Consider the following 27,932-nt stretch of genomic DNA (forward strand, 5'->3'; position numbering starts at 1 on the left):
CATTTAAAATATAACAAACATACCTGAGTACTCATTAGGAACTAGGGCTGGGATATTTTTTAGTATGTAATATTTAATTACCTGTAGATCTTTTAAAATATTTAAATTAATACTTAATCCTAAAAGAACATTTAATGACAAACGCTTCTAGAAGAAGTCTCTTAAAAGAAAAAAGAAAAAGACATTGTAACAAATACAAAAAAACACATGATTGTGGGGCACTAGCTCTTCAGATAACATCAGCAATTCTGTTTACCTGTTTACTAATAGACAAAATGTGCAGCAATTGGTTCTTTGTTGCCTGATTGATGCTTCCAAGGGCCCTACATATAATCCCACCCTACAGGCATGCTTAATTATATAGAGCTAGGAAGCAAAACAGTGAAACTCTATATATATATATATATATTTGCAATAAAGAAAAAATAGTCAAATCAGGTCAGTACAACTGCTGATAATAAAAATGAAACGTATATTTTGGCCTCTTATTATAACTGAGCCGCATCGCAAGGGAGTCTTGCAGCCCTCAAGGGTGTTTGAGGGCTGTGCATGTGGCCCTTAGGTATGCTCAGGTTACTCACCCCACAGTGAAAAAGTGCACTAATTGCTGTGAAAGGATCGTCCATGTGAAATCTTACAAGCGTAGAGAGACATTTCTAAGACCGTACTAAATTACCCTTCTAATGAGTTTCTTACCAGTTTTTCAAATAAACAAAAATAACAAATTACTGTGCGGAGTACTGACAGTTTGGGCCTAAAGTTCTCGACTACCCATTACATCAGCACACACACAGGCACCTTCTGAATTTCCACCCTTAAATAAATGGCTGGCAATTCACACCAGTTATGTGTGCTGGAATGTCAGTGTTAATGTATCTGCTCCCCTGCAAGAATGTTATACACTTCAAAGATAGGGATACTACCTATCATAGAAGAGTTGTCTCTACCTATCATAGAAGGTGCACAACTTATATATTATCTTTTTTTTCCATTGACTACTTGCCAGCCCCTATAAAGTATTTTGTTTAAAAAAAAAAAAAAATTAAATTTTGACTCAGTAACTTTTAATGTAGTACACTAAAGTAGTAGGGCTTACGATACATAAATCTCCTCCGTCATCTCTCAGAACCCCACATCAACAATATGGAAGATCAGCAGGAGGTGAATAAATATATTAGTAATACTCTACCCATTACCACTCATATTCACATAACGTATAAATAACACATGCCATATTACAGTCTGGCAAGTACAGGAGGTTATCAAAATTAGGTGGGACAGGGAGGAACATGGGAATGCTACACGCTGCCTGGAGTCGGAAACCAGTTAATTGCAATGGAGAGTTTTGATTGATGCAACCTAATGACTCATCATGACCATACCCTCCACCCCGTCCAAACTCAATTATAATTGGGGAACTATAAATCCCCACGGGGCTATAACTGTGACTTAGTAAAAACAAAACTTAACTTACAGCAATGCGCGCTGGATTCTTCGGCTCCCCTCCTGCTGAGTTTTGTGATTTCTGCTCCCCGTTCACCCTGTTGTATTCTGGTGCTTGTTGTGGTGCTGTCTTGTTGTGTTTAGTTTTCCTGTTCCCCGGTCCCTGGTGCACGATATTAAGGAGTTGCAGTGTGTTTTCCCGCTCCCGGTCCGTGTTCTCTGCTTGGCCCCGCTGGTACCGGTTTTCGCAGCTCGAGTGGTGCCGCCGACACAGCTCTATCCGAGCCCGCAGCCTCTCGACAATGGCACTGTGCAGCTGAGGCACTGCCGAACCTCTGGTTCCGGAGACCGGACCGCTGACTGCACCTGGCAGCGGCCCTCCCATACCAGCTCCGAGCAGGGGCACAAACCCACCCGCTGAAGGCTGTGGGGGAGCCGCGTCCCCCATCCTCCTCGCCGTTTTACCGCCTTGCGCAATTTTTGATTATGAATTAAAATGTATTGCAAAATAAAACACTTTAAATCACTGACACGTGTAAATGAATATTACATATAATACCACCCGTAGAATCTGCAAGTGGATTTTGGGTGCCAAAAGAGATTTAGCTCTGCACGCTGGCGTACGTGTATGTAACATCCGTGTACTACGATATTGAGTTTAAAACAATGTTACAATTTGGAAGACTAAATCTTAAAATGCTTAACTTTGTCTAGGGAACCATGATAGCTCAAATCCGATGTCATTAAATAGACTAGTGTGCAAATTACATTCTCATCAATTATGGTTACTCAACTGCAGATATAATCACGAAATTATATAAAAATTAATATTTAATTGTATTTAAAACAATTGTAACATATCTTTTTTTTCCCCCTCTAACATTAAATTTATGCTAGTTCATTGGTTTATAAACTATAACTGTAAGCCACATACATTAACACACCATATACGTCACGCTATTAAAGTGGCTTATGAATTGCTATCAAATTGATAAACACTTCTGACGTAACCAAAACACGCATTTAGGATTTCATTTTGAAGAATAATCCGCAAAGTTTTCCATTCAGTGTAATTCACACTCCTGCGTTGTGCCTAGATCTTCTCTCCCGAATTCCTCAAACCAAACTTCATACTCTTCCGCAGAAATACTCCTTCACATTGTACTTATAGTAGCTCACATAGCGCACTTCCAGAACCCAGCAGTAATCAGTCTTGTTGGTATGTTTCCTTTTGGTTTCTCCTGTTTTATACTTCTGTGATAAGAGTACCAGGTCCTTTCAGCAGAAATCCAGAGAGCGCTACAGATTACCGAAATGCAAAACGGCGAAATATAGAAAGACAGACTAAAAAAATCGGTTCTCGCCTTTCCCTTTCTGTCTGTTGTCAGCTGTTTGGCCGAACACTACTACCTCATTGCACGGAGATTACGGAGACATTACAGACTCTCATTGTGTGTGAATGTTTAAAAAAAAAAATAGACGGCGTCTATTTGCGCTCTAGTGGAGCCAGCCAGCAATTACAGTACACGGTTACAGTGAAATAGAGCCGCCAAGCGGAAACTGACAATACTGCAAACCGCATCTATACAAAACACAGTACAAGACAGCCCTGAAGAAGTTAACAAGCGCAATACAAGTAGCGTGCTTGAAAGTAATATTGCATCGAATGGATAAGGGCGTCTGCTAAGAAATAATAATAATAATAATAATAATAATAATAATAATAATAATAATAATAATAATAATAATAATGTCTTGACTTATCTCAGAATTCAGGTTTGGCAGCTTCAAGTTACATTTAAAAATTGAAAACTCATCTTGTTTTTTGCCAAGCCGAGTGTAAACTAGCATAGCCATATCTTCCCATGTCAGTTTACTGTTTTTAGGAATATAAAGAAAAACAGTTTTGAATGCCAGACAGCTACTGCCTCTGGCTAGTGAGGAGTTAACATGTCTGGCCTCAATCTGGCCTAAAGGGTTATAATTTTCTTTCAGAATTACATGGCGGGAGTGGGCTTCAGAGGATTAAAAAAAAAAAAAAAAAATCATAAAAATAATTAAAAATACAAAATTATTGAAATACAGTTTCTAATTTATTCTAGCTAGTCATTGTGAGGAGTTTGAAAAACATTAAAAGATGCTGGCGCGCTAGTATTATTCAGACACGAAGTATAGATATTTATAGACAGATAATACATACTTGCATTTCAGAGCATCCCCAGTGGCACAATGTACTGCATTTAATACCCACTGCACCACCTACATATGTAAACTTTATAATTATCTTTATTTTTATTTACCATTACTATTATGTTTTCACAAACGGGTTTACGGAATTACATGCACACTGTGGTACAAGTTCGGCTTTATTAGTTGTCAGCGCCATAAATAAGGTACAGGTCCACATGACCTATACTGACAGGATTTAGAAAGACAGTTGGAACAGAAGAAAAGTTTGAGAATGAAAAAAGACCATTCGGCCCATCAAGGCTCGTCCCTGATTCACACAATTTTTCTCTACTGGGTAGGTTGGGGGGGACGGGACGACGACGACTAATTAAAAAAAGGACAGAATCCAGTCTTTTTTTTAAAATGTTCCCAGTGTTTTAGATCCTGCTACTTTACCTGGTAGTTCTTACGATATAACCTTCATTCGCCTCAACCATAAATCAAACAAATGTAGGTCACTAGTTACAATTTGTTTAAGGGATAAGTGAGATAGCTTAGGTGCTGCTTTTATTTTGTATTTGTTTAACTGTTAAATAATAAAATGGCTCAGTTGCAATCTAATACACTGCTGTGCAAAAGTCTTAGACATTTTGCAAACTTTTTTTTGGGGGGGCGGGGGTTATACTACCATAGAATCAACCTGCTTTAATACTACCATAGTATCAACCCACGGCATCTACAGAACGTCATGTCACGTATACATTGTAAATTAAAAAAAAAAACGTTTTTTTTTTTTGTTTTTGTTTGTTTTTTTGCTCGCTTCTCGCGACCCCGGTTGAGAACCAGTGTAAATGTGATGGATTAGCTACTACAACACTTCATAGCTGCTCGTCTGTGGTTTACTTTGAGTTGTTGTAAATTAAGGATTGCTAAATCACAAACTTGGTTTCTTCTCACCCAAACTAAGCTGTATTAAGAACAGTCAAAGTTGTTATAATAGTGAAAAATACTAGTGGAGGCTTTGAGTAAATTGTTGATGCTCATAACATCGATATTGTAACTCCTAAAGGTAAGACTTGCACAGCAGTATATATATATATATATATTATATATATATATATATATATATATATATATATATATATATATATATATATATATATATATATATATATATATATATATATATTATACACACACACACACACACATTTTTAAGGAAAAGGTGTTTCAATGGGGTATGCCTTATTTTCCAGTCGCTGTCAGTCAAAGATTATGTCTCATTCGCTTGGTTGGTGTTGGATTATTTAACAAATCTGTCTGTGAACATTTACAGACTAAAAAGTGCCTAAAAACCAAGAATTCTGGGTGTTGTCAAGCGATATTTAAGATCCTCATAAAAACATAAATCAACACATACAACTGCTGAACTTTCACTGGCTTGCAGAGATGAGAACCCCACTCATTTCTTGATGGTTTACATTTTTTAATACATTTCATATCTGTACTCCTCCCAGCTGTTCATGCAGGAAGAAATTAATGCTCCAAAACAAATACAAGATTCAAACTTTAAAAGAGCCTATTTGTTTTACCCTCTAGTGCTTTGAAAGGATTTCAATTGTTTGAACTGTGTAATGTACTGTATGCTATTTAAAGTAACGTTAACCTGGCTTTAATGTCAAAATCGTTATATGTTAGCCCTGTTAAAAACAATTACAGTAAATCATTAAAAAAGTTAACAAAATGCGTGTTAGGGGTTTATTTAAAAACAAAACAAAAAAAAAAAACTTAGTTTCTACTTTATTTCTCCTTTCAATTACATACAGTACAAATAAGAATTTTCATAAACAGAAGTAATAATTAATAGCCTATGAACATTTCATTTTTTTATTGAAACATACACATGACAAAGAAATGTACATGGAATTACAGATGTTCAAACTTTAAACATTGCGTTTTTTTGCATTTTACCACTGAAAACACTTAATTCATGTTTTTATGATTTCATATTCATGAATGGCACATATAAAACAAAGCATACTACCAGTATTTAGCATTTGTCATCTGTAAACATTTTGTTATTATTAAAAAAAATCTCTATTATACAATAATTAACCTAGACAAACTCCTTTCAATTATTTTGTGACAGAGAGGTCAAAACTGGGCATTTTTTTAATTCTACATCAATAAAATTATTTTAAAAAAGCTACAAAACATTTAGGTTCAAGTATTTCAGGTAATCGTTTTAACCTCAAATTGTGACGAGGCAAGATAAAAGGCCTTGCTTTCTGTGCAATGTTGCTGTTTGAAGCAGTATTCTGATCATACAAATGTTATAGATTTATTTCCATTCATCTTTTTAAGACACACATAACAAGAAGCGTGCACAAATGCATTTTCAGACACCACCTTCTGAATCATGGTCTGACCTAAACATCCAAGTCCTGTAGGCTACCCCAACTTGGCCCTACTTTGACTTTCACCCTGAGTTTTACATGTAGCTTAACTGCTCTTTCCATTTCTTTCTTCACAATCTGAGCCACCTGTAGGGAAACACATTATTTTGTGTGTGTAATTAAGCACATAAATATTGAAAGAAAGAAAAATATATACTTTATTAACACCGCTTAAAATGCTTTAACTATAAGAAATCAACACTGTCACATGCGTTACTTGGTCACCACTTTGTAGACAGACAGACAGCTATAATATACAGACTGTAGGAGACCATGAACTAATCTTCTAATATCGTAAACCAATTCAAATGCAGACAAGCACTACATGGGTACAGACTCACCTGTATTATATCATCCTCTGCAACCTCGTAAATTAGCTCATCGTGTAGCTGGAGAATGAAAAACGCACCGCTACTCGGACCGCAGCATCCCCTTTGTCGTGGTCGTCGTGCTGCAAAAAAATCAACATATTATATGTAAATAAATGTGAGATTCTTGAATAGTTGCTGCGTTAACGGGTGAAAGCGAGTTGAGATTCAAATATTTAAAAATTCACATACTGTTTTAAAAGTACACTACCTGCTCTGTCTGGCTGCACCAGGCTCTCGGGGTGTTTGTGTGACTTGACCGTGGACGGGAAGGTTTCCTCTAAACGTTTCTGAATGCTCACAGTTGCTGTTTTTACAATATCTGCTGCAGAGCCTTGAACCGTGGTATTCACAGCCTGACGTTCCGCCTTAAAAAACACAAAAAAAACCAACTGTCTGCTCTTGTTCTCCAGACATTTTTTTTTAAATTTTATGTCAAATAGGCCACAAAACCACAGCTGACAAGCATTTCAGACACATAATTATCACGATCTAGGAAGCAGAATTGAAAGTGGAAGATACTATCTAGCTTAGCATCTAAAGACGAGCTGACAGAATCATTTCAACAATGTGTAAATGCTGTCATTGTTATTATTATTATTTTTTACTGCCCTGTTGGTTCAGGGGTGTCCTTCAAAACAATATGCTCACAGACATATGGTTTTATAATACAGAACAGAAGCTAGAGATGATTACATGCAGCAGGGTTCATGTTTAGCATCAGACCAATAATATTCCTGACCAGAATTCTTATGTTTAGAAAAAAAAAAAAAAAAAAGCAGCTAACAAAACATACTGGCCTTGAACTTCACTTACTGTGGTGAACTGCCACAGCAGAAAATGAGTCTGGCTTCTTACAATGCCAATATCACTCAAACTAGTAAACAATTAGACTGCAAATGTTAAGATGATATGTCTTGAACTCCCTGTTTCAGGGACATGTAAATTTGTATTCCCTAAAAATAAATTCTAAAAAACAAGCATGTCAAAAGTGCTTTGTCTTTCTTTGTCTCTGGAAAACATACATGAGCTCTAGAATGGATGTTTGGGTCCTTGATTGCTGGTAGAAACCTTTTCCTCCCAAGGATGGTCTGAACAAAGCCATTTTTACCACAGTTCTTTACAGTCTCTCGTAAGAAATTCTGGATTCCTAGGATAAAACACAACAATTTAAAAATATTAAATTCATATTCTAATTTGCACTGGTGTTTTATCCCACTTTTATAATAGGCCCAAACTTTATCCGCTTAACATAATATAGTTTTATAAGTCTCTCAAAAGTTTTTGGATCCCATAAACTGTATTTAAATAGTACCTAACTAGGGATATAACAAGAAAATACGAGTGTCTTCACAGTGAAAAAAGTGCATCTGCATTGGTTCAATACTGCCACTCACCTAAAAAATCTTTAATAACATTTGCAATATAAATAAAACAAGAGCCACCACAACTAAATATGGCTTCCTGCAATGTTTTAATTTCATTGATTTAAGCTATAAACTAAATATATTCTCAATTTAAAAACAAATCCTTACCCGTGTATCTGGATTTGAATGTTTCAATATAACATGCAGCATCATTCTCATCGATACCCATCTGCTCTCCAAGAGACTTTGCTCCCATGCCATAGATAATCCCATAGCAGATCTAAGAGCACAGAACACAGAATAAATCTAGAAACACCACACTTAAGAAAAAAAGGTTGTGTTATAATAGACTGCATGTTTCATCATATAAAAACACATTTTCACAGGACTAAGAAGTCAGTAGCAAATCTGGCCCTATATACCTATACGCTATTGTATTCACCATTAACTATGTTTTGAACGCTTTGGTTCATATTGCTGTAAAGATGACCTGTTTTGCTTGCTGTCTCAGAGTGTCCCCCACAGACTCTGGTTCGATCATCTTCCACTCAGCTGCGATGCTCTTGAAGACATCTGCCCCACTGTTCAGGACCTGGATGAGCCTGCGATCCCGGGAGAGGTGGGCCAGGATCCGCAGCTCCAGCTGGCAGTAATCCGCAGCCAGGATTAACCCCCCTTACACAGAGACAGAACAACGTATTGAACACGAGTGAGGCATCAATACAATTGACAACATGTTTCCTTTGTGAAACTTAGCAAACTGTGTTCAGCATTCGGGTATTACACAGTAAATGTATGCTGCTCATTGTTGTGATATTGCAACACAGACACGGACAATAGCAGTGTTTTTTAAATGTACATGTTAGGGTTAGAAATAGGTTAGATTCTACAATAGCTACTGCAGTTTGCTGGATAAACCTAGTATTAACCTATTTTGAGCTGGTAATCTAACTTCTGACTTTGTGTCCTTAAGCTAATAGGCTATGTATAAGCATATTCATTTTGAATGACCACTTCAGCCTGTTGCTATATCATTTTTGCTTTAGCAAAAGATATTTGTTTTATCCAGTGACAGAGCCAATGATACAGGTTCAACATTAAGACTAAATTAAACCATTTTAAAACGAGGATACACATTTTCACTATTTGTAAGGAATTAATGTAAACAGCAGATGAACAGTAAATACCAGTAGTATTTACTGTTACTAGTTAAGGCTGCTATCCAACAGACGCGATGCGACAAAATGAATAGAATCCATACTTTGATAAGTATCTTTCACACCACAGGCGACATGACAGGTGACGCAGAAGCAACACCAGAGTGACGCAAAATAAATAGGATTGAATTCTGTTTTTTGTAAAATGACGGAGGAAATAATAATACTTGCCGTGGAAAAATACCCAGATCTTCATGGCAAAGGTCATCACAATTATAAATATTTGAAAGATAATATATGGGAGTCCATTTTGAACGGGATAAGCCTGCTGTGTATGATTTATTGTCATACATGTTGAAATACCGTCAGAGAAGACACTAAATTTTCCACATCATGTTGTGGAATATGTACCAGTCTTGATCATAGTTTTGTCAATAGCAATTTAACAGTTTTATAGATCTTGCAGTTTTCAAATCTGTCGCATCGCCTCTGTGTCGCTTCTGGTGTGTATGGTCATGTCGCTGCGAAAGTATCTTGTCGCCCAATGAAAAATCGCATTGCGTCTTGTGTGGGGAAGCCTTTACTAATGAAACGTAACAACTGTACATGTGAGTTTCAGCTATTTAGGCACGAATAATGACTGCCAATAACAGCTGGTCCACGTATTTACAAGGGTACGATGTAGGTAAAATAATGAGCATGTGTGCTAAACTTCTACAGTGTCGGCAAAAACATGTTCTGTGTTGTCCCTGACATTGTGTAATGGCCTCAAAAAAGGCTATAAAAGCTATCCCGCCTTTACATCAAGGGACAGTGGCAGTCGAATATAAAATCGATACAATCCCCTTTCACCACTGCAACCAGCTTGTTGCAAAACAAAACTTTTTTTCTTCCCGATAACATCCAAACAGTTCATTAATCTTAGACACGTGAAATAAAATAGAATCTTGAATTTTTCTGCTCACTCAGTTCTTGTACTTTTCCACCGATAAAACACACATTCCCTTTAGATTTTGGAAAAAATTAGTTGCCTGGCTATGCTGCTAAGGGAATTACCCATTCTTTGTTATACTTGATCACTGCTGTCTGCAAATGTTGGCTGAGTTCTGACCATCTTGTCTTCTAGCTGGGAAGACAGGCAGCACTCCAATCCATTATACTACACTCAAAACAGAGCCACGTGATGAATGAATGATATGATCCAGGTGGACAGCATATAAAAAACAAACTGTGGAAACACTAGCTGACAGAAGTTACATGAGAAACAGCTGACTAATCTATAAACCACTCATGTCTAGATAAGGCAGCCACCTTCTAGTCCTGCTGTCTGTATTTCTGATGTATTTATTTTAGTTAATAGGTGAACAGGATTGACCAAATATTTCCAGTATACAGAAAACTATCTGTGTGCAATGTTATATGAAAAATAAAAGAAGGATTGTGATTAAAATATATGCAGGTAACCTACAGTCTACACTTTTGGCTACCACTGCATTTTTCAAGATCTGATTTTTGGTGGGTCCTTCTGTCAAATTCCAAGGACATAACTAATGATGATGATAATAATAATAATAATAATAATAATAATAATAATAATAATAATAATAATAATAATAATAATAATAATAATAATATCTGCTGGCTGAATACATGTACAATTAAAACTTTGTTTGTTAAAGCGACCAGATGACCCTGAAACTGTAGTCTTGCGACTCAGGATTGAAAATAAACAAACTTGGGGTTCTGAAAAGGAAATTCACCTTTGAAGTCTATGCACTAGAAATAACAAATACCTGGGAATGGAACAAAAGCATGCCTCATGCTGACAGAAAAAGACACCCCTTTCTCTGCCGATGCCACTTGGGCTTGTGGTACAAACTGGCGAGAGCTCCGTGGCTGCCTACCCCTTTAAAAAAACAAAACAGAGATTAGAATGTACACTGCCTTCTGACAGCCATGTGGACTGGTACACTGTGTCTCACCAAAACACAGTAGTACGATGTTGTGTTATCTATGCAATATGTTTAAACAAACATGCCTTTTATCCTGCAACAATAATGAACTTGGCAACAGCTAAGCTAATTTAGGTCTGCTGAAGATTATTTGTATTGATTCTGTTTACAAAGGTTTATAGCAGTTTATAGAATATACCTTTGTTTTGAAGAAAAGTGATTTCCTCGTTCCTGGGAGGGGGGACTCTCTACTACAAGAGTCGGCATTTCAATCTCAAAATCCTTTGGAACATTTTGGATATTGGGTTCAGTGAAGCTCACTCGTCCTAAAGTATAAATTGATAAATATGGAGAATTGTACCTGACAGGTCAAAAAACGAACTTACATCATATGTACAGTACTTTTCACTGAGTCAGGCTGCCAATGCAGACTATACCCCAGACACTAAAAATACTTTTTTTTGGTACTACCAGTACTATACCTGTTGCTGTGTGTGTCTGTGGGATGGGATAGATCCTCTCCATTCCCAGCAGTAGGTGCATCATTTTCTCTCTCTGCAGTGGAAATACCACTTTGGTCATGGCGTTTGTTATTCTCCTCCATTCCAGAATTAAGCCTGGTAAAGGGTGAAGTGGCTTCAGTTTCTCCAGCACATCCTAATAAAAAATGTCATATTGTTTACTGGTAGTATTAACAGTAGACCTATTGTATTGTATAAGAAAGCAGTCTATTGTACAAACATTACACCTACAGTATATTTTAACTCTTAATGGCCTGCTTAACTTGCATAGCAAGCTTAAGAAATACCTTAGTAGTGCTGAACTGCTTGGCTAATCTGACTCGGTTTCCATTAACTGCCATTCTCCTGGTATAACCCAGAGTCTTCTTATTCATCTGCCCATTTGTGTCCCCATTGGGTGGTAGTTTTAGCTCCAAAAAAAGAACCTGCAATTAAAAATAAAAACAAAAGGCAGTGTGGTCCAGTGGTTAAAGTCCAGGGCTTGTGAACAGGAGGTCACCGGTTCAAATCCCACCTCTGCCACTGACTTACTCACTGTGTGTCACTTAACCTCCTTGTGCTCCATCCTGCGGATGAGATGTTAAATCAATGTCCTATTGTAAGTGATTCTGTGTATAATGCACAGTTCACAGCCTACCTCTGTAAAGCGCTTTGTGATGGTATGAAAGGCGCTATATAAAAAGATTATTATTATTATTATTATTATCATCATTATCTTTACAGCCCAACAGTGACCCCTGATGTGAATGACTGGTACAGCAGCTGCCTTGCCACAGCTTAGCTCTGCTTTAGCAGCATGTGATGATACAGTATAATCATTGCAGAATAGAGTAATTTAGTGGAGTTATAAACCATTACTTCCTTATATGTAAAATACCCCCATATCACTAAGCAAGACAAGACAGTGTGGACCAAGACTGCTTTGGGGCATGGATTCATGGCAACAGAGGAGTTTCTACACTACTGTACTATAGTAATTTTCTTTAATGCAACCCCTCATCTCTCTTACCTCTGCAATGTCTTCGGGGCTCGTGAGTGAGAAGCTGTGTCCTGCCAGTTGGTATGCCTGAGATTCCAGGCTACTCAGCTTGGCCTGCATGACATGTTTCTGAGACTCGCACTCCGCTGTGCTGAACCCGATCCCATTCAGCTCAAGAAGCACCAGGCAGTACTGATTTGGCATCTCCACATTATGAAAAACATCTGATTAAATAATACAAGGCATAATGTTTTTATCAGTGTCACCAGAAACCCTGAATTACAGCCTTTATTTAAAATGTTTAGTGCCTTTTACTGGTTATAAAACATTTTAACAGAATAAAAAGAACATTACTTATGCCCCGGATTGCAGTTATAAACTGGCAATGAACTACAATGGTTGTTTCAGACAAAGAGTTTAATAAATAGATAACTTTACAAAAGTGGTAGTGTTATAGTGATAAAGGCATTGCTGCTGTGTGTTCTTTGGTAATAATGAAACTCCCTTGTTCCTTCAGTCTCTGGCTTCATTTACTCAGGAGTTTCACTATTATCTGGGAACACGCCACAGCAATTCAATTATCCATTAATTACATTACATACATATAACGTAAACCTTTATTAGGAGATGAAAATCACCTTTTAATCTATCCTTTTCCAACAAGACACTCAGTTGATTCATGACGCTAAACACCAGCACAGATTCAGTGCAGGCTCTGTAGCGTCCGGAGTGCTCGGAATCAGCCCTGATCCCCAGGCTCTGGATGCCTTGTCCTGGTCCAATCCCTTCCAGCAGTGGCAGTTCCTGGGGTACGAAGTTGGTGACCATGTTGTGGAGGGTTCGTTCCTTTGAGCTAGGATCCAGCAACCAACAAGCAATCTAAAGAAAAACAAAACATTCAAAGTTTAAATGATCAGGTCCCTCCAATCCTGTTTGCACAAGGATGTTTCTAGATAGCAAGACAGTATACTTGTACATTTATTATACATTTTATAATTAAGATTCCGACATCAAACAAATGTCCTTTTTTAATCATTAATTACCACATTATGGTAGGGAAATTATATAATAGGAAGAACAACAACACCACCACCACAACAAAAACTAGGAAAATGTATTGGGAAAACAAACTAGCTTCAAACCTTTGGGTCTTCAAAGTTTCCCTCCAAAGAGAGCCTGCATGCCAGCAACAGTGCTTTGTACTGTTGTTTAAAATCATATGTAACTACTGATCTCCCAGGAATCAAGGTCAAGCAGAACTGAACTTGTTTCAATCTGTCCTTTACTGTCAAGTTCTGGTCAAGAGGTGGAGGGGCTAAACTGGCACTTATATCTGTAGAGAAAGCAACGTTTATGGTTAGTCTTATTCAAAGTACAAAGCACTTTTGTAATCCCAATAGGAAGTCTGTCAAAGACATTCCTACCTGTGTTTTGTTGTTCATGCTGGAGTGAAATGTAATAGGCATCCTTCCCTCCCCAGCACACAGACAGCCCTGTGACTACAAGATCTTCATTTCCTTGTACTGGAAATCCATCTTCTTTTGATGTACTTTTCTGGGTAGCACGTGCTTTAAAAATAATATATAAATATGTAAGGTATTGGTGTTGACGGGCACTTTAGATGACGACAAACCATCAAAAACTGTTTTCAAATGACTTAATGCTTGTTTCTTTGAATAAATACACAAAACAATATGTAAATTGTACTTAAGTCAAAATATGAAAGACCATGATAAATCTAACCCATAACGACCAATGAACTGTGATTAAAAATGACCTGTAAAAGTTTCTCTCAACAAAGAAGAAATGTTGGTATTCAACTAACCTGTCTTGAACTTTCCTCCAATAGCAGATTTAGGGGACAAAACTCTTTCTCTTTTCTCACATGCCACTGCAATGGAAAACCTTGTTTTAGCTTTCCATTCTTTGATAAATGTCTGGAAAAGGGTTTGATCACTTGCCACATCTATAATGGTGAGAGTTTCCAGACTGCAAGAGACAGCCGCAGAGGGAGACACATCCTGAGACAACTGCAGAGAAAAACTCTCATCTATAACAGAGTCATCAGTCTTGTGATCCATTTCTGACAAAGGAGCTATCTCTATGCAAGACATTGTATTTTTCCGATGATCAACTGCCAACTTCTGCCGTTTCACTTGAAAGGAAGACTCTTCATTAAAAAAATCCTTCCCTCTACATTTATCCAACTTGACTGAACTTGACACGCACATTTTGATTCTTGGTGTAACTGGCTCAGTTGGTGGTGTTGGAGGAACAAGCTCATTATGGCTATCTGGTCTTGAATCTGATCCTTGATTCAGACCTGGGGAAATAATATTGTTTGGTCCATGATTTGTAGTTGTAACCGGATTATCTCCCACAACAAGGCTCTTAATATTTGTTGGTACTTTATTTGGTGTTTCAGGTATTCCCTGAACATTTTGGCCTATTGTTTCAATTCCTATGCTTTCTATCGTAGTTTCTATAGAAAGACAGTCTACTCTACCATTTATCAGCAACTCATTTTTAGAGGCATTTTTGCCAGATGGGCTTGGCCATTTGTCCAGAAGCTCCTGCATTCCTGGGCTTAAATCAAAAGTAATGTCTGACCAAGCATTTTTAGCAGTAATGGTCTTAGTATTAATGGCTTTTAGGGATTCCATTTCTGATAACAGACAATTAATTTCATTGGGTTTTGTGGATCCACATTGCTCTGAAGTTACTACTTCATCACTGCTCAATACAGAATTGAGTTTCTCTACAAACGGGGCTTCACCCATATTAAATGATTCACCAAAATCTGATAGATTAAAAGATGATTCAGCCCATTGGTTGTGATTCACTGATGTATTGATGGGCTGTACATTATTGGATTTTTGTACCTGTGCATCGTGTATTGCACAAGCACTGCTATCCTCAAAAGTGTTATCTTCTGAAACACAAGGTTTCTCTATTGGGGCAGCTTCCTCTGCTGGGACTTCTATAGGATTATCACAAAGACTATCAAATAGGAAGCTGCCACTCATATTGAGGCTAGTCTCTGCACTGGCTTCTGTAACTTGCTGGAGCTCTATGACTTCATTGATGACCACATTTCCTCTCTGCGCCAAAATAGGTGAAGCACTTGCTTCAACAAAAGTACAGTAGTCAAGAAAATTGCCCAGCTGAGTGTCTGAAAGGGAAACATTATTGTACTTGGAAAAAGAAGCACCTCCAGTCTGATTACTACAATAGACTTCTTTAGAATCGGTTGCAGAACACCCGCTTTTCTGTAAACTTTTGTCATTTAGATTCTCATTTTTATCAGAGATTTGTATCAAAACTTTTTTGCCACTGTTATCTTCCCTGAGAACTTGTAACCCAACTTTCTGCTCTTGTCCCAGCAAGCCTGGTTGCATAGCAGCTGGTGATGAATATTGTTTTTTTGGTTCTGTGCGATGCAATACATCACATTCCTGTTGCAAGATCATTCTCTCTGTCTGAGTATCCAACTGAAAGCTTTCCCCAAACTCCTCTTGGGTAGCTAAATACAGACCCGGAGACCTGCTGGTTTTCTTTGGCATTGGCATATCTGGAAAACTTTCTGTATTCTGTTTTGGAGATATATTTGAATGTTTTCCATGATGGACACTGTTCCCAATATCTTCCTTTGAATCTCTTGCATCAATATGCAAATATTTCAGAGCACATTCCTTTGCTAATTTTTCCTTTTCAATTCCAGCCGTTATTAATGCATTACTCTGAAACACCCTTTGAGCTGTTGCATTCTGAAGGGTTCCCGAGATATTTCTGGGCAAAGCCGAATTATCTTTTTCAAAACCTTTGACATTCTCCTCAGCTTTGTTCCCACAGTTACTGACAGAAAAGTGAGCGCTCTGCATCAGCAAATTGTTTTCTGTATCGCTGTCGTTTGATAAACAGACCGGGTTCAAACCTCCTGATATTATTTCCACGTTGTTATCTTTAGATGAACTTTTCTGAAAGCCTTTTACCTTTGAAGTGCCATGTGCAGAATGTGCTGTACAGTTTTCTTCAGTAACAACTAAACCTTTATTTTGTTCATTAACAGTTTTTGTACACATGGGAACTTGCAAAGTTGTAAATGTCTGATTTTGTTCTTTGGGGTCAGAACCCACAGTCTTTCTGCATTGAGGAGCAAGGTTTGAAGGTAACTTCCTGACACTCTCACCTGGTACTGTGAGGAACTTTTTTCCATTATCTTCATTTGGGGTAGTGTTGGAGTCATCTTCAGTCTTTCTATACAAGGGTAAAGCAGCAGCAACAGCAGCAGATAGAGTAGTGCTTCTCTTCTCTACAGTATCTAGAACCTTCAGAGATTTATTTTTAGATTGGTTTTGTTTGAATGAACTAGCTGATACCAAGTTCTGTCTACATACCCTTTGGGCTGTGGTTAAAGATTCCTCATGTGTAACTACAGAAGTAGCTGCATGTTCTGAAGCCTGTCCCACAATCTCTACTGCACCTCCAACACCACACTTTTTGTTGTATTGTTTCAGTTCATTTGCAATATTAATGCTGTGACCAGAACCTGTAACCAGACCATTGTGTGGATGATCAGTAACTATTTGTTCAAATTTAGCAACTGCTGAATTGTTTGTGTCTTTAATGGGTGCAGAGGACTTTTCCAAAGAGTTATTCTCAGTACTGTGTTCACTTCGATTACTGCTTTCTGCTTCAGCTTTATCCATCTCGGAATGTAAAACTTGCTGCTCTCTATCTGAAGGTAACTCTGCTTCCACACTCTTAGGTTTCTCGTGTGCAGGTGCTGGCGAGGATGAAGCAGCTCCTTGTTGGGTGCTTTGAGAAAGCGATTCTGGATTCCACTCCACACCTAAGAGGGCCAAGTCCTGCTGGAGAAGCTTCCTGGCTTCCTCCACGATCAGGAGTGCAGCCTCTTTCTCTGTCAGGCCCTTCTTTCCACTGACCCAAATACAGCGGGTATTCCTTCGCTCCTGGGCTTCGTGTTCACTCTCATCCACTGCCCTGCGAGTGCTGCCACCCAAAGAGAAACTGACATTAGCGATTCTATCATTACCAAGACAACCAATTTTACATTTTTGTGTGAATGTGCAAATAACCTGCAGTAATCCGCCGGTTGTCCTGCATTCCTAATAATGTAATTGGATCAAGATTATAGAACCATTAGTGCTGTTCATGCCCAGAGGTTGAGAATAAACAAAATTAAAGAAACTATTTCTAGCTGATATGGGAATGGTGTAAAATAAACCATCTTCTTAGATCTGCTATAATGATATTTTATTTTAATACAACTAACTATGCATATTTCCTGCTTAATTTAAAAAATAATCTTTCAAAGAGCTCCAAATGTCTTTTATGGTTCTGCTACATTATTAATGAAATCTTTCCCAAAATTACCTTTTAAATGGGACTGCATTTTTCAGCGCGGTCTCCACATCTGCAGTACTTCCTCTAGCCAGTTCTGACACAGTGATGAATCCTGCATTATAAAGTGCTCTGGCTCTCTGGGCATTTAAAAGAGAGATCCTTACAAGGTCACACAGCTCCCTCTGAATACCGAAGCTGAGTCGGCTTTGGAACTGAGACAGCAGAAGTTCCATATTGTGCCATCCCAGACGATTACAGAAAACAGTCACCATCCCTGTCAATATAGATGTAAATCCTTGTAATGAATTGCATCTGACAACAAAAATGTAAGACAACCATACAACAATTATATATTTTTAAATAAATGTAAACTATAGAACAATTAAAAACTGTGAATCAAACTGAGAACAATGTTTAATGAAAAAAACAAATACATTATCATAGACATTGCAGCAAATTTGGTGACAAGGATAGTAGGATAACATACAGAAGGTAATTGTACAGTAAAGGCTGACCGTTAATACTTTAATACCTCAGCATCCTGAAACATACAGGGTTACTGTAGATTGTTTGTTTGTTTTTAGAATATTTAATTTCTTACCATTTAGGCATTTTAATAATACAATACAGTATTTTACACATGATAGAATATACAGTTGGTGGGTGACCTGGGTATCAATAATCTTTTCTGAAGTCCGGTTTGCATTGTAGATTTAAATCCACAAGTATGTGAAAGTGAAAGAAGCTATAAAAATTATTTGCATTGCTCGCAGGCTCACCTGCATACGTGGCAGCTGACTGCTGCAGAGACTGAAGCTGTCCTCGGCTGCAGCTGTATTTCTTTGCTACAGTCCTGAGGGGAACTTCACCGATTAGATCTAGTAAGACCAAGCTAGTGAAAAACCTGATGACAAAACATAAAGAGCGTATAAAAACTTGCCTATAAGTTTATGAACCTTTTCTGATTGAAAAGCCTTGCAATATGCTTTGCATGCGATCAAAAAATGTAATGTAGCAATAATTGCTACTCTTGCAATATCTTAAAGGAAGCAGCTGGACTTATTGGCATATTTATTCAGAAAGACTGCCCAAAATGCATTCTCTCTCTCTCAACAAGGGCTTTTTTTCAAAACCTCTCTCAGAGCTTAGTAAAGTATAATATTACATTTATTTTTTAAACTAACTAGTTTTAAGATTTTACATCAGTATTTCAGAACACTTTGAGGTTGTTTATTCATTAATGGTGCTTTGTTAAAATGTCCACTGACTAGTAAAATACTAAGCATTACCGTTTGTGGATTGCCATCTGTCTGCGCTGTTTATCGGTTTTAGCTATTAACTTTCCCCGCACAGAACGAGCCAAAAATCCCTCTTCAATCCCAACCATTTCTGCCACTCTCTTCATGGAGGCTGGTAGATACTCCCACAGACAAAAGAACTGATACCAGTCAATCGTTGTCCACTCTGCATAGACTGGGGTAACCTTAAAATAAAATAACTGGTTTATAACCCTTTAACCTCGACCTCTTTCAATCAAAGCAAAAACCTTTAAAAAAAACAACATTTGAAGTTTGTGTACCATTATTATTAAATTAATTATTGAACACAAGTCTTAAGTAAGTGACAACTTAATATTTTGAGTACTACTATGATAAACTTTAGATTCAAAATTAGAAAAATCACTGATCTGGCAGTAGAGTAAGCTCAGTTGGTATATGCATTTATCTAGGAACCCTGAGGCTAAATCGAATTCCACTCAATTTAACGATTATGTTTGAGTTTAAAAACTATTCTGTTACAATGCATTAAATTTTTAATGGGTTACCTGGTACAGAATATGGAGGTCATTCTCCAAAACAAAACATTTCATTGCTCTCTGAAGGTCTGCAAAGATCCCTAGTGCGTCAGGAGGAGACAGGGAAGAGGACAGGGTGGCAGCACCCAGTTGAGTTGGACTGTACAACTGAACTGTGAAATCAAACAAATAAACTTGTTTTTCAGCAATGGTATAGACTTCTATTAAAAATAGGTATATAGTTTTAATGTGATGTTAAATGACAAACAATTGCATAACTGTATACATTGTTGAATACATAGTTTATTATATTTTGATGAACACTAATCTCTCTTTACTCACTTTTCTTTTCTTCTTTCTCCTCCTCTTGTATTTGGATGAATTCATTCTCCATGAGCCACTCAACACATGCCTCAATAGCTCCTCCCTGGACACTTCGCTTGGCTCCCGGTGCAGGACCCTCTGTGCTTGACTCTCCACTCTCAGAATCACTTTGCTCTAAATCCTCTTCAGAAAAACTGGCTGCCAGCAGTGTGCATGAGGCATATATCTTCACATCTTCAGGAGTGCTGGCTACTCCACCAACTATGATCTGTCAACAGGAATGTATTGTAATGCATGTCACCTTGCAAAGTAGTTAGGCACCACAAATGATTTTCAATCAGTTTATGCTTGAAATTGATGTTTTTTACGCTTACGCCCCAAATGCAACTTTTGATATCCTCGTGCACCCTTGGCCTCTTGCTACACCCTGGGTTGCAAGAGGATGTACCAATGCTATTATATCTACCAGAGAATATCCAAAAATCAAGTGTTAGCCCATACATTCCCATGTTTATTACCTCGAGGATCGCTCTGATCATGCTGGTAGTGACCCCCTCCCCTTCTTTCTTGATAAGACAGCTGCAGATAGGTTTCAGGGAACCCTGTAACAGACTTACTCCTTTTGACCTCTCAGAGTTCTTACACACCAGGATGCTCTCACCTAGAGTAACAGAAGGTAAAATCTTAATACAACAACATTTATACTAACACAATACCCGTTCGTAAAAACTTACTGGAACCAGAAAAGCACAACTTAAAACCGCACTAAAGAATCCTTATAATATTCTGAAAAAATGCTGAAGTGGAGCAAAAACTTTATTCTCTGAAGTGCTTTCATGCTGCAGTGTTGGGACTTACCCACAGTGTCAACCCCTTTACGTCCAGCTCTCCCTGCCATCTGTTTGTAAGTTAGAACGTCAAGCAGGCGACCATTGAAAACGGGAGTCCTAATGATGACACGACGAGCAGGCAAGTTTACTCCAGAGGAGAGAGTCGAGGTGGCGGCAAGAACTCTAATGTAGCCCTGGCGGAACGCTCCTTCGATGATATCCCGCTCATCAAACGTCAAGCCTAGAGTTTAAAATATACAGAACTGAACATTTATAACAACAGGAGACACACGAAACTCGAAATTTTAAATTCTCCAAAAATCACCTACATTTTAATGTGTACCAGTACATAATATACAGGCGAAGAATAACCTAATTTGAATAGATTGTGCAGCAGTACTTATTTTGAACAGTATTCACTTAGTCAGAGGCGATACTGTACCTGCATGATGGTAGGCCACTCCCCATTGAACTGTACGTTGGAGAACAGAGTCCAGTCCCGCAGGAGAACGTTTCAGCTGGGCCAGTACATCCTGTAGTCCCTCCCTACTCATGGAAAGAGGAAGGAGGCTTGGGTCTTTCACAGCCCCTAAAGGGGAAACAAAAAACCCCATCAAAAACACAAATCGCCTGAAGGAACAAAATTATTACATTCAGGATCTGCTTCTGATTTTAGAGACAGTGCTACTGTAAAAGTTATTTTTTACTTCTTAATAAGCCAGATCTTCTGAGGGTCGTACAGAAAAAAAAGGACTGGATTACTTGACTTGGCTCTGGAAACTGAAGAGGAATAACATAATCGAAATCATAAAACAAACACAAGAATGGCAAGCTATTAATCGCTCTCCAAGTCCACAAAGTTTGAACCTAAAACAATTCCCCCCCCCCATGCCTCTGAAATTTTCATTTTACCATCATCAGCCTGGAAAGCTCTGTGCTGAAGATTGTAGAATTCCCTGGCAATACTGTCAGCCAGCTTCTCACACCAGTTCTTTGAGGGACAGAAGAGAAGCACAGAGCGGCCATCCTGAATGGTTTCATAGCAAAGGCTGACGATGTGGTCATCATCTCCCTACGGTGGAAATTGAAGTAAACTGAATTGTAGTCTTGTTATTTCAAAGGGGTCACAATATCCTTTCACCTCAACAACTGTTCAACTTTACCTTGACTTGCAGCGCAGGTTTAAACTCCCTAACCACAGTCATTGAGCCGTCGTAAACAGTACTCCCAATCTTCACCCACTCCATTAGAGGCACAGGTCGATAGTCAGTGTGGTACAGCTCTGCATTTAGCCAGCTAGCCAGTAAACCCAGGTTTGGTAGGGTAGCACTCATTCCTACAATCTGTACCCCTTGACTTAGTGCAGGGTTGCCTGACTGAGAATCCCTTAATTTGAAAAATTGAACAAGTATAAACGTGAATTACACAAGAAATGCAAAAAGTAGACTATCAAAATTCAGTTAAAGGAATATAAAGTCCTTTAAAAACCAAAACAAAAAAGATGTCAGAATCCAATGAAGCTAAATATTACCTGGATGATGTTTTCTGTACAATGTAACGTATCTTAGTCAGTAAAAGCTCCAGAAGATAACCACGACTGGAATCGCCCAACATGTGCAACTCATCGACCACAACAATCCCTAAAATCAAATTATGGAGATAAAAATTATTACAGCTGCACATTATATTGCTGTTATTTTTTATTATTGTAGTTTACTTATGAATTATACAGTACAATTAATACGTGTCTTTGGTATAGATAAAAATACTTGCATTGTAATTTGAAATGTTAGTACACTATAGACTGGCAACACCAATAAAGCAAATGATTTGCATATAATGGAGTATTAAAGGAATCATCTAATATGGTGTATCCATATAAATCAAGACCGTTTTAGAGAAGGCTCCAATTAGAAGTACAGAATCCAATACATGCTAATGCTGCTTTTTTAAGCTATTACCAAGAAGGTCCATTTTCTTTTCTTCAACAAGCCTGTTAATGAGCCCATTGGCTTTCTCAATTGTGCACACAGCCACATCGAGAGAAGAAAATCCACCAGCTGCAGATGTGCTTCCCATGTATCCTTCCACTCGAACACCTGCCTCCTGGAATATGTTCTTATCAGGAACAAAAACATTATAAGATTACATAGTGTACTGTGACTTCCACTGCACTACTGTTCATTTCTGTTAACCTCCTATAAGCCCTAGGGGAAATGAATAGCCATATTAAAAACCATTAAGTGCAGTTACACAAAGAAATGCAGAATACCATTTACATTCTCATTTAGAATTCTTGTGAGCAACATCTGCCCCCCTCCCATTTTACATAGAAAATAATTATTTAAGAAAAAAAAATCTATATGGATATTAACCTGCAGGTAAAACATTTTCTCTTTTGCAACAGACACAAAGGGAAGAATGAACAAGGCTTTTCTTCGTGTTTCCAGGACCCTCTTCAGAATGAGCAGTTCAGCAACAAGTGTCTTCCCAGCACTGGTAGGTGCTAAACCAAAAACAGAAACAAAATTATTACAGGCGCACATTATTGTGTGCTTGCATTGAACGTAATAGCTTTAGTGCCAATGAAATAGGATATGAATTACCTGAATAGACCAAGTTCTTGCCTTCTAACACCCGTCCCAGTGTAAGGCATTCTGCTTGCCATTCGAACATCCGGACCACTCCTAGGCTCTGGTACTTCTCCAGGACTGTTTTGGGTAGACCCCAACTTGACAGCAACAGCTTGTCTGACTGGTCAGCAGGCACAGCCAGGTGAATACTCTGCCCTGTTATCAAAGTAGTAAATAGGCAGATTCTTATACAGTACAATATTTGCTACACTACTACATATACATATATATATATACATATATATATATATATATATATATATATATATATATATATATATATATATATATATATATATATATATATATATATATATATATATACACACACACACACATATATATACATATATACATATACATATATATATCTTTCAATTCCTTCAGCCAATCAGATGTCAGTGCCAAGTAAAAAGCAGGCCACTGTGACCTAGATTCACACTGTACATGAAATTACTACTTCTTGGTAAATTTCAAGAATCTGAATAGAACTGTAATATATCATGATTTGAATGAACCATGTACATCAATTGCTATAGATGATTTAATCGCTTGACGTGGTAGCTTGTTTAATGTCATGTGTTTATTTTATAAAAAATAAATTAAAAAAAAATACCAGTAGCCATTAAAGTGTCGCTGAGTCTGCTGGTCTCAGTTGTGCTAAGGTCCAGCCCGGTGGGTGGTGTCAGGACTGAAGCAGACAGGTTAGAAAGTGAGTGCTGCTGTTGATGTTGTAGTTTCTTCTTCTGCAGTGGTGCTGCAGCTAGGTGTGTGGGGCTGAAGAGAATAAAGTTATTTGAAGTGTCCAGCCTTCTGTTACCATTCTGGGAAGGACTTCTAAATGATTTTTTAACAACTGCCCTCTTCCGAAACCTGTGTCCATTACCAGAACTTTTAGAACTTGTTGCATTTAAAGATGATTTCTTCAACAAAGCTTTCTTTGAACAGGATGGACCAGCTGAATCGCCTGATTCAGGGCTTGATAAAGAATTAGGTCTCTGTCTTTTATGCTTAGCTGTCCATTCCACTGGAAAACAACTTGAGTTTTCTGAAATCACTGGAATCTCTGAATAAGATTTTTTACAATCTTTATCTTCACCGAATAAAAGTTTGGTGGCCAAGTTTTTAGACTCTTCTGAAACTTTTCTATGCATTGTAGTCCTCTCTGAGTCAGACAGACTGGGAACAGTTCTTTGATTTGCATTGTTGGAGTGCAGACCAGATTTTCTGCTACTTGGTATTTGAAGCTCTGTGAAGCCATCTTTCATATTTTCAGGCACAATTCTGTCAGGTTTGGGTTCAAGAAGGTGATTTTCCTGCTGCTGAGGTTGTAATGGCACAGTGGCCCTTTGCCCCCTGGGAGGGGCGCTAGGTTCAAATGCATCCAGTGCCTGCAAGAGCTCTTCATCCAAAGCCAAAGATGAGTCACCAAGCCAGGGAAGATTAGCAGACTGCTTTTAAAACAAACACATTTTAATAAAAAACATAGACACACAAACGCACAACTCATTTTACACACACCATGTCTTCTAAAAAGTAAATTAAGTGCAGTTGTCAAATATCTATGGAACTACAAAGTTAAGATCACATACAGAGTATAACTGTATAAATATAAGAGCAATTTATGTTATGCAATAATAGTCAGTCATGGACATAAACTAAAATAGTGCTTGATTAGTATGCCATCTTTCTGTTTAAAATTGCTTTAAACTGAGTGGAAACACTGGAAAGTGACTGATTTCTTTACCGTTTTAGAGGCTGATCCGACATGGTTCTCTTTGCATTCTGTTTCTTTCCAATCCTGACCTTTTCTCTGCTGAAGGCAACTTGAGTGTCGAGAGGTCAGTGGCTCCTCTACAGCTGGAGGGCTAATCAAAGAAATAGAAAAGACTCAAGCTAAATAATACATATATGGCACCATTTAATGGATACTGAATAAACAACAATATACCTTTAGATTATTCATGAGAAATTATTATACAGTACTGTATACATTTATTTAAACAGGTAGAAAATATGATTGCAAAAGCAAATTACTTAATATATATTTAGGATACAGTTGCCATGAAATTACGTAATCATAAAAACAATAAACTGCTGCTTCATGGCACTTGTACTATGGGTCATGGCTGTCCAGGCAGCACATTGACCATTTGAATGAAATTAACCTACAGTATGATTCTCAACCTAAAAAATAAAGGATACAATTAACATATCAAACAGTACAAAGCACATGCATTTTACTTCAGGTTTACAAACCATCGCCTTGCATTATTCCCACGCAGATGCTTTGTTTTTGTTCACAAACCCAGTTTCTTTTCATTGTTATGATTTCACTATAACACAATTTTTGTTCCTGGGTAGTAAGTGTTATTTCCTAATTGCTTATGCCTCGAAAGTATAGAAAATGGCTATTATTCCCCACAAACTTTGCTTTTGTGACCAGGACAGTGATATTTTGAAATTTACCTATTTCCAATGAGAAAACGGGCAAATGTGTGTCTTTTTGTTCACATAAAGTCAGAAAAAAACAACATATGACGGGCGAAGAAGCTGGAAAAAGGTTGGTGACGCTTCCTCTGATCTGCGACTTGCACACTTTCATCCAACAAGTTCCACTGCTTGAGCCTAGACGTCAAAAGCTCGGCATTGGACTTGGAGAGTCCAAGATCTCTAATCAAGTCGTTGAGGTCTTTTTGGTTGGGGTAGTATGGGTTTCTCTCCTCAGCTCCACCTCTGAAATTGTCATCTGGATCTACAACGTCTTCCTCGCTCTCTGACTTGCTGCTCTCTCTCCGGAGGAGTGGGTACGGGGAGCTCATGGCAGCGTGGCACCGGGGCGATGGATGAAGGAAGGTCCGGATACGTGATAGCAGGTGCATTCTTGCCAGTCCGACGTTTGGAAGGGTCCACCATGCAGAAGTAGCATCTGCTTGAGTGGTCAGTGGGTTCCCACCAAATTCTTGGGATAGCGAACTTCGTGGCTCTCTTTTCCCCTCTGTACCATCCTACAAAAATACATTTATTTCACCCATGACTAATGTGTAAGAGATTCTCGCAACATTTTTCATATATGATATATTTTTTCAATAACATTGAAAATTGTAAAACATTTTAAAATTAAAAACTTTTACAATTTTAAAAATTTGAACAAATTTTAAAACATAAAATTCCAAGCAACAATTGTCCATCTTACCTTCCAGAGTTTTTTTGCAGTGCTCGCAGGTGAAATGAGGTGCCCAGGGTTTGTCTTGATCCCCGACAGGCATGCCGAAATATGCCTTGTAGGCCTCACACATCTTAGCAGATGCTTCCACAGAGTACTTTTTCGCTCTTGTCTTGATAAATTGGCCGCAGACATAGCAAAATGCGTCTGCCGGATGCTTGCAGCCTCTTGATGCCATCTCAGAAAAATGCACATATGTATCCACTTAGGCAGCTGGAACTAAAGTGAACTGGTGGGCTTAAGGCCCCTCTATTTATACTACTATTTATATTACTGGAAAGTTATAGAAAGTTCTAGAAGTTACTCCAAGTTTACTCAGCACTGAATCTATCTGGAATGTTCTGGAAAATAGGTAAATTTCAAAATATCACTGTCCTGGTCACAAAAGCAAAGTTTGTGGGGAATAATAGCCATTTTCTATACTTTTGAGGCATAAGCAATTAGGAAATAACACTTACTACCCAGGAACCAAAAAAAAAATTGTTACACAGTGTTTTTAAGAGCAACAACAATACACCTTTGTTAAGGCGTTGTACAGTGTATAAAACCCCGAATTACAGTAACAAGAAAATGACTATAAATCGCTGCTTTCTTACGGATAGCCAATATGAAAATAAAAAGATCTTGGAAATGCACTGAGATCCAGGATGAATGTAAAATAATGACACTTTCTTACCTCATTTTCCGGCTGATCTGGTGCTGCCCCATATATCTTCGGTTAGTTTCCGTCGCTGATTTCTTCATTTTTTAGCACCAGAAAATTAGGCCTATGTAATAATCTAGTCGTAGTCTGCTGAAGCGTATTTTATTTATCGATCTGTTCAGTTTCCTGACGATCCAATTCATGACATACTATATTACCTTCACTTTTTCAAAAAAGGATTTATGTGTTTTGAGACGTTTTTATGTATAAGTTACTATATCATTATTAATATGACATTTGGTACTAACTAAAAAAAATCGCACATCATCGTCATCCAAATGTTAAACACATGATTAGTATTTGAAAATCCTGTTACTCAATCGAGTCATAAATATATTTGTAATGCTTAAAAAAATACAGATAAAGTAAAAGACGGTGAATCCCGCATGTTACTGTAAAAAAAAAACTATATTCCTTAAAAACAGCTACTACTCGTTTAGCTTTTTGTATACTCAGAAAGTACTGATATAATTTAAATCGCAATTCAACTTCATTAAATGCGTGTACAAACAGCAAATGCTAGCTAAAAAAAAAGATTATTGACAATATATAAATACAATAGAATTCATGAAACAAAATAAAAGTGTCACTTTTAAAAAGGCCGCCATTTTTGCGGTTGCCAGGCAACCAAACCGGATCTGA

General features: G+C 37.7%; 2 protein-coding genes across 3 annotated transcripts in view; both read right to left on the reverse strand.

The window, feature by feature from the left end:
- LOC131738037 (mastermind-like protein 2) overlaps positions 1-2,927 on the reverse strand; it is a 70,387-nt gene extending 67,460 nt beyond the window's left edge. Inside the window, exon 1 of the mRNA XM_059030968.1 lies at positions 1,475-2,927. Coding sequence (XP_058886951.1) covers positions 1,475-1,891 — 417 coding nt within the window. The 5' untranslated portion in view covers positions 1,892-2,927. The remainder of the gene's footprint in view (positions 1-1,474) is intronic.
- Positions 2,928-5,395: 2,468 nt separating this feature from the next.
- On the reverse strand, positions 5,396-27,918 carry LOC117973071 (DNA polymerase theta-like). Of its 2 annotated transcripts, none has more exons than XM_059030970.1 (32): positions 27,264-27,918; positions 25,109-25,229; positions 23,978-24,815; positions 23,335-23,517; positions 23,104-23,234; positions 22,690-22,846; positions 22,260-22,368; positions 21,892-22,114; positions 21,641-21,800; positions 21,171-21,317; positions 20,757-20,969; positions 20,417-20,559; positions 19,917-20,166; positions 19,605-19,747; positions 19,069-19,262; positions 18,559-18,683; positions 17,810-18,053; positions 14,238-17,425; positions 13,837-13,980; positions 13,555-13,745; positions 13,051-13,291; positions 12,443-12,636; positions 11,721-11,858; positions 11,395-11,569; positions 11,112-11,238; positions 10,754-10,866; positions 8,294-8,478; positions 7,972-8,083; positions 7,462-7,586; positions 6,648-6,804; positions 6,410-6,519; positions 5,396-6,155 (listed from the first exon to the last, which is right to left on the reverse strand). In XM_059030970.1, exons 1-32 carry the CDS (start codon positions 27,329-27,331, stop codon positions 6,042-6,044), a joined length of 8,763 nt encoding a protein of 2,920 aa, XP_058886953.1. In that variant the 5' UTR covers positions 27,332-27,918; the 3' UTR covers positions 5,396-6,041. The 2 variants fall into 2 exon arrangements, with proteins under 2 accessions (XP_058886953.1, XP_058886954.1); XM_059030971.1 differs by having other exon boundaries at positions 23,978-24,812; positions 27,264-27,917.
- Between the last annotated feature and the right edge of the window lie 14 nt (positions 27,919-27,932).

Source organism: Acipenser ruthenus, chromosome 9, assembly GCF_902713425.1.
Source record: "Acipenser ruthenus chromosome 9, fAciRut3.2 maternal haplotype, whole genome shotgun sequence".
Taxonomy (NCBI): domain Eukaryota; kingdom Metazoa; phylum Chordata; class Actinopteri; order Acipenseriformes; family Acipenseridae; genus Acipenser; species Acipenser ruthenus.